The 7,868-nt window shown below is 39.7% G+C and overlaps 1 protein-coding gene across 1 annotated transcript in view; it reads right to left on the bottom strand.

Annotated features, from left to right (window-relative positions):
* Positions 1 to 6,845: 6,845 nt before the first annotated feature.
* The window catches only part of LOC131996197 (uncharacterized), a 1,475-nt gene continuing 452 nt past the window's right edge, over positions 6,846 to 7,868 (bottom strand). The window contains exons 1-2 of the mRNA XM_059365661.1: positions 6,938 to 7,868; positions 6,846 to 6,890 (exon numbers count right to left, since the gene is read on the bottom strand). The exon at positions 6,938 to 7,868 is cut by the window's right edge and continues 452 nt beyond it. Coding sequence (XP_059221644.1) covers positions 6,846 to 6,890; positions 6,938 to 7,868 — 976 coding nt within the window. The remainder of the gene's footprint in view (positions 6,891 to 6,937) is intronic.

Below are 7,868 nucleotides of genomic sequence, written 5' to 3'. Positions count from 1 at the left end.
GTAGTCTTTCCCAAGTGAAAGCGAATTTTTGGTAGCCATTCCCAAGAAAAAGGGTTGGTTAAGTAACCTCTCCCAAGGGAAAGGGCATTTTTAGTAGCTTTTCCCAAGGGAAAGGATAGTTTTAGTAGCTTTCCCAAGGGAGAGGCAATTTTTCCCAAGGAAAAGGGTAATTTTAGAAGCCTTTCCCACGGGAAAGGGTAGTATGACAAGATATTCTCCAGGAAAAGGGTAGTTTAAATAGCATTTCCCAAGGGAAAGTGTAGTTTTAGAAGCCTTTCCCAAGGGAAAATGAAGTTTAAGAAGCCATTCCCAAGGGAAAGGGTAATTTTTGAAGTCTTTCCCAAGGGAAAGGGAAGTTTTAGAAGCCTTAGCCAAGGGAAAGGGAAGCTTTAGTATAATTTCCCGTGGAAAAGGGTACTCTTAGTAGCCATTCTCAAGGGAAAATGTAGTTTTACAAGCTATTCCTAAGGAAAATGGTAGTTTAAGTAGCCTTTCCCAAGAGAAAGTGTAGTTTTAGTAGTCTTTCCCAAGTGAAAGCGTATTTTTGGTAGGTATTCCCAAGGAAGAGGGTAGGTTAAGTAAGCCCAAGGGAAAGGGCATTTTTAGTAGCTTTTCCCAAGGGAAAGGGTAGGTTTAGTAGAAAACGGTAGTTTAAGTAGCCTTTCCCAACGGAAAGCGTATTTTTGATAGCCATTCTCAAGCAAAATGGTTGGTTAAGTAGCCTTTCCCAAGGGAAAGGGAATTTTTAGTAGCTTTTCCGAAGGGAAAGGGAAGTTTTAGTAGTCTTTCCCAAGGGAGAGGGAAATTTGCCCAAGAAAAAAGGTAATTTTAGTAGCCTTTCTCACGGGAAAGGGTAGTTTTAGAAGCTATTCCGAAAGAAGGGTAGTTTAAGCAGCCTTTCCCAAGCGAAAGTGTAGTTTTAGTAGTCTTTCCCAAGGGAGAGGAAATTTTTCTCAAGGAAAAGGGTAATTTTGGTAACCTTTCCCACGGGAAAGGGTAGATTTGGAAGCTATTATCCAGAAATTATTAGAAAAGGGTAGTTTAAATAGCCTTTTAGAAGCTATTCCCCAGGGAAAGGGTAGTTTAAGCAGCCTTTCCCAAAGGAAAGTGTAGTTTTAGTAACCTTTCCCATGGGAAAGTATAAATTTCGAAGTCGCTCCCAAGGGAAAGGGAAGTTTAAGAAGCCTTAGGCAAGGGAAAGGGTAGCTTTAGTATTGTTTCCCATTCCCAAGGGAAGGGTAATTTTTGAAGTCTTTCCCAAGGGAAAGGGAAGTTTTAGAAGCCTTAGCCAAGGGAAAGGAAAGCTTTAGTATTATTTCCCGTGGGAAAGGGTTCTCTTAGTAGCCATTTCCAAGGGAAAAGGTAGTTTCACAAGCTATTCCCAAGGAAAAGGGTAGTTTTAGTAGCCTTTCCCAGGAGAAAGTGTAGTTTTAGTAGTCTTTCCCAAGTGAAAGCGTATTTTTGGTAGCCATTCCCAAGAAAAAGGTTTGGTTAAGTAGCCTTTCCCAAGGGAAAGGAAATTTTTAGTAGCCTTTCCCAAGGAAAAAGGGTAGTTTGAGAAGCTATTCTCCAGGAAAAGGGTAGTTTAAATAGTCTTTCAAAAGGGAAAGTGTAGTTTTAGGAGCCTTTCCCAAGGGAAAGTTAAGTTTTAGTAGCCATTCCCATGGGTAAGGGTAGTTTTGGTAGCCCTTCCCAAGCGAAAGAGTAGTTTAAGTAGCTTTTCCCGAGGGAAAGGGTAGTTTTAGTATTGGGTTGCCCAAAAAGTAATTGCGGATTTTTTTAAAAGAAAGTAAATGCATTTTTAATAAAACTTAGAATGAACTTTAATCAAATATACTTTTTTTACACTTTTTTTCTAAAGCAAGCTAAAAGTAACAGCTGATAACTGACAGAAGAAAGAATGCAATTACAGAGTCACAAGCTGTGAAAAAATTTGTCAACGCCGACTATATGAAAAATCCGCAATTACTTTTTGGGCAGACCAATAGTTTTCCCAAGGGAGAGGAAAATTTGCCCAGGGAAAAGGATAGTTTTAGTAGCCTTTCTTACGGGAAAGGGTAGTTTTAGTAGCATTTTTCACGGGAAAGGATACTAAGAGAAAATGTAATTTTCCCAAAGAAAAGGGTAGTTTTCATATCCATTCCCAAGGGAAAGTGAAGGTTTAGTAGCCATTCCCATGGGAAAGGGTAGGTTAAGTAGCCTTTCCCAAGGGAAAGGGAATTTTTAGTAGCTTTTCCCAAGGGAAAGGGTTGTTCAAGTAGCTTTTCCCAAAGGAAAGGGTAGTTTTAGTAGCCATTTTTAAGGAAAAGGGTTAAACTAAACTAGCCTTTTCCAAGGAAAAGTTTAGTTTTAGTAGCCTTTCCCACGGAAAAGGGTAGTTTGAAAAGCAATTCTCCAGGAAAAGGGTAGTTAAAATAGCCTTTCCTAAGGGAAAGTGTAGTTTTAGGAGCCTTTCCCAAGGGAAAGTGAAGTTTTAGTAGCCAATCCCAAGGGAAACGGAAGTTTTAGTAGCCTTTTCCAAGGGAAAGCGTAGTTTTGAAGCCTTTCCCAAGGGAAAGGGTAGTTTAGTATTCCTTCCCGTGGGAAGTGGTTTTTTAGTTGCCTTTCCCAAGGGAAAGGGTAGTTGTAGTAGCCTTTCCCAAGGGAAAGGGTGGTTTAAGTATCCTTTCCCAAGGGAAATGGTGGTTTAAGTAGCCTTTTCCAAGGGAAAGTATGGTTTTAGTAGCCTTTCCCACGGGATAGAGTAGTTTTAGTAGCCTTTCCCAAAGGATAGGGTAATTTTAGTATTAATTCTTAAGGAAAATGTAGTTGTGTAGTACCAATTCTTTAGGGGTTGGGTAGTTTAAGTAATTGTTTCAAGGAATATGGTAGTTTTATTTCCCTTTCCAAATAGATATTGTAGTGTTAGTACTCAATTCCAATAGAAATGTAAGTTTTAGTACTCATTCCCATGGGAAAAAGTATTTTAAGTACCCCTTACCGTTGGAGAGCGTAGTTTTAGTTTCCTTGGTAAAGGGCAGTTTTAAAATGGTAGTTTTAGTACCCTTTTTCAATGGATAGTGTAATTTTAATACCCTTTTCCAAGGGATAGGGTAATTTTAGTACCATTCTCAACGAAAACGGTAGTTGTAGTACCAATTCATTAAAGGTAGATAATTTGGGTATCTCTATCACAGGGATAGAATAGTTTTAGTACTTTTTTCAAGGAATAGGGTAGTCTTAGTACCCTTTGCCAAGGGATGGGGTAGTTTGGTACCCTTTCCCAAGGAATAGGGTAATTTTAGTACCATTCTCAACGAAAACGGTAGTTGGAGTACCAACTCGTTAGGGGTAGATAGTTTGAGTATCTCTATCACAGGGATAGGGTAGTTTTAGTACTCTTTTTCAAGGAATAGAGTAGTTCAAGTATCCTTTGCCAAGGGATGGGGTAGTTTAGAACCCTTTCCCAAGGAATAGGGTAATTTTAGTACCATTCTCAACGAAAACGGTAGTTGTAGTACCAATTCGTTAGGGGTAGATAGTTTGAGTATCCCTATTACAGGGATAGGGTAGTTTTAGTACTCTTTTTCAAGGAATAGAGTAGTTTTAGTACCCTTTGCAAAGGGATGGGGTAGTTTGGTACTCTTTCCCAAGGAATTGGGTAATTTTAGAACCGATTCCCAATGAAAAAGGTAGTTTTAGTTCCCATTCCCAAGGCAATGGGTAGATTAGTTACCCTTTCCCAAGGGTATGGTAATTTAAGTATCCATTCTCAAGAAAACGGGTAGTTTTGATACCAATTATTTTGGGGTAGGGTAGTTTTAGTATCCTTATCCATGGGATGAGGTAGTTTTATTACCCTTTATCATGTGATAGGGTAGTTTTAGTATCATTGCCCAAGGAAGAGGGTAGTACTAGTACCGATTCCCAAGAGATAGTGTAGTATCAGTACGCTTTCCCAAGAGATAGTGTAGAATTAGTACGCTTTCTCAAGAGGTAAGGGGAAGCTTCCAGGGCCATACATTGGTTGTTAGTATTTATATCGAATATGCTGGGAAACTCACTTACGATGTAGGTGCTACACTAACCAAGTTTGACACCTTTCACACCAGCTGTTCTTCTCCACCGCATGTGTTTTTCGTTGTAGTGATGGATTAGTTTTCCATACAACTGCAATTGCTTCCTTGGCATAAACTTGTCATTTGTGCATCTTTTGAAAGTTGTATTGATGGCTTTAAAGGCTAGATAACGACAACGGTTCTCGATCACTGTGAACAGGTTCGAATCCCATAATCAGTTTAGATTAGCCCCTCTAGTTTCTGAATGAAGGAAGAACCAAGAATTCTATATCTACAACACTTTAAAGTCGGACGTTGTCAAAGGAAATTAAATCTACTTTCGAAGGGTATATCGTATATCAATATATGACGTATATCATAATTACTAATACATATGCGAAACAAATGTGTAGTTAACTTGTTGAACCTGTTGATGGGAATTAGGTGCACATGATCTCTCTACAGAGGTGACTCTATAGGGTATATAGACTATAGTCTATAGACTCTATAAAGTTAGTATACTAACAGTTTTCATCTATATCTTCTTCGTCTACTCATAACCAACCGCGTCATGCCATCGGCGAAACCATCTTACTTTGAATCCTACCTAAAGATTATAGAAAATTCCTAAGGGGTGGATATACCTCCATTTACAGACACCATAAAGAAATTTGGCCCATAGTCTTGCAAGCAAGTCGTCCGTTGGTTGCTCGGTATGCCCTGGTATCCAGTATAGAGTTAAGTTAAGACAACAACGGTCCAATATCTTGGATCTAGTTTTTATGCCAGTGATAACCTTGAATGTTGTCTGACTTCCACTGAATATAAGGATATGACTGCGGCAGGTATCCATAAGTAAAACATCTCTGCTGCACTTGCACTTCAGCCTGGAAAATGCTGCTTTTATCCCACCTTCGAAGGGAGACGTCGATGCTGAGTTTGAGGCAGTGGATACCACATTCGAAAAGGTTCTCCATTTAAGATTCATTTGTAAATCCAACCTTTGGCATCTGGAAGTCTGTTCAAAGGGTCGCCATGTCACTATGTAGTACGTGAGTATACCTCGAGGGCAGACTACGAAGTGAACCTTGGCTCCCTAATGTACAGATCGATGGGATGGACTTCTGGCAGAACTGCAACGACTTTGTGGCGGTGGTACCCATGGTGTCAGATATTAATCTGAGTCACACATTTTTTGTAATTTGTAATTTGTAATTTATTGACACCCGCACAACAAGAACGCATGTTCTTATGATTATAGTACGGGAAATTAATCCTTTTAAAGTTACAATGTTAGACAAAGTATAAATAAATAAATGTAAAAAAAAGAAAAAAAAAATCAAATATAATAAGCTTGAAACTAACAAAATATAAATAGGATGTTAATTTGAGTAATAAATCAAAAATAAGAAAAATATTGGTATACAATTAGTTACCGCTCACAAATCAAAATTAACACTTGACATATTTATTTTTAAAAAGACTTATCTAGAATCCCTAAAGTGATCTAGTAATTTACCTTTAAATGTTACAACGTTACTGATGGTTTGAAGGTCGTGCGGGAGAGAGTTCCAGAGCTGAACGGCGAATATAAATAGATGCCATTGAGAGACTAAGCTACGGTGTATCATTGGAATCAATTTGTTTCCTCGGTTCGACCTTGCAAATCTGATTCTCTCAAATAAATGAGATGGTGCCTGTGTATATATTATCCTATGTAAAAAGGTCAATGACCTCATGAGCAAAACATCACGAAATGATACACCATATAAGGATCTGGAGAAACGGGAAGTGGAGTCTTGTCGACGAAGACCATATACATAGCGTACCACACTGTTGAAGAAAGTATCGATCTTACGACTGCTTCGAGAATCACAGTTTGCAAATAGCTCACAACCGTAGAGTAGGCTAGGTATAATATATGACTTTGCCAAAAGTATTCTTACCCAAAGAGGAGTAAGTTGTTGAGTGGACCAAAGCGAGCGAAGCTTTGAATACCCTTGACCAACAGCAGCATTAATATGGTCTGTCCACGACAAGGTACTGTTGAAAGTCACCCCCAGGTTCTTTGCACGAGCCACGATCTCTAACCTCTCATTAGCAACAACAACAACAGGATCGCAAGTGAAACGTGAAACCCTTTTCTTAATAACCATGCACTTCGACTTGAGAGGATTAAGGCACAAGCCATTAGCATTTGCCCATTCATAAATTCTGGACAGGTCATGGTTCAGCATCCTGACATGGTCGTCTAAGCATTCCTTCGTGCTACTTATATAGACCTGCACATCATCAGCATACATGTGGGTCTTACAAAATGAGAGCTGGTCTGGCAGGTCGTTGCTATATAAAGAGAATAGAATAGGGCCCAAGATTGAACCCTGGGGCACTCCTCGAATAACAGGCAAGGGACTAGAAACTGATGACTTCGAAACCACGGATTGGGTACGATTGGAGAGATATGACATAATTAAACGAACAGACGAAGACGAGAAATGAAACAGGTTTTTTAATTTTGCTGCCAACATAGTGTGATCGACCGTATCGAATGCCTTTGAATGGTCGAGGAGAACAAGCAAATTCAATTCGTCATTCTCCAAGTTACTCCTGATATCCTCCACCACATCTGCTAGAGCACTTATACAACTACGTCCGGGACGGAAACCTGACTGCTTCTCATATAAAAGAGAGTTCTCATTTATATACGAAAATATCTGTCTATACATTATCTTCTCAAAGACTTTGGACAGAAAACACAAAATGGAGATGGGCCGAAACTCCCTACAATTCTTGGGTAAGGGTATAACTTTAGCGTACTTCCATGCCACCGGAAATGAACTTCTGGTCAAAATGCTGTTAAAAATGTGGGTAATGTATGGCAAAATAAATGGTAATAGTACCTTGAGAAATCTTGGTTCAATGCCGTCGAATCCAACTGCATTTGACTTCACCATGGAGAAACCAAGTACCACATCGTTCTGTTCTATACCCGAAAATTCAAAACCTTCACTGTGACGATCCCCAAGAGTCAACTCAAAGTCATAGAAACTAGGATCTATGGGGTTTGTTGGAATATTGGTGAAAGTAGCATTAAGCTGGTCCACATCCACATCAGTGATGTTATCGGGGGATCTGCGACCGATACCAATGTCGTGAATGGTCTTCCAAGTCTTCCTCGAACCGATCGCAGAGGTAAAACGTCTGAGGTAGTAATTGATCTTGGCAGCTCTTATCAACTTATTGACACGGGATCTGTTGGAGCGATATTCCTCTCGTAGGTGCGACGTCCTAAAACGTTTCCATCTACGGTATGCAGTGTTTCGGGACTCAATTGCGACACGAATATCTGCCGAAAACCAAGGTTTAGTCTTCGAACAAATTTGTCTCATTTTGATCGGGAGCACAAAATCTTGGACAGCGCACACATTTCTAGATAAAAAGTTCACCTGATCGTCTATCGATTCCATGCGGTATAGCAGACTCCAATCGATATCAGAAATCAAAGAAGGTAAGGCTTCGTGGTCCAGACTATTGAAATCTCTATATGAGTAAGACTCCTCCCTTCCAAGGATCTCAAAGTTGTAAGACAGAAAAATCAAGTCATGGTTGGAGAAGCACGATGCGGACAGTTGGTCATACAATGAAACTTTAGAAATCTCACTGACAAAAAGCAAATCAAGGAGGGTACTGGAACTGGACGAAAAATGAGTCGGCATGGATGTGTTGAAAGGTAATAAGCCCAATGAAGACATCTGGGCTGTGAGACTTGAGTCCAAAAGAATGTTGGAATTTAGATCCCCTGCAATAATGACATCCGGGTAGGTAATCGTA

The sequence above is a fragment of the Stomoxys calcitrans genome, chromosome 3, assembly GCF_963082655.1.
Source record: "Stomoxys calcitrans chromosome 3, idStoCalc2.1, whole genome shotgun sequence".
In the NCBI taxonomy this organism is placed as follows: Eukaryota; Metazoa; Arthropoda; class Insecta; order Diptera; family Muscidae; genus Stomoxys; species Stomoxys calcitrans.
The sequence above is the reverse complement of the archived record's forward strand: the minus strand, read 5'-3'. Positions and strand labels throughout refer to the sequence as shown.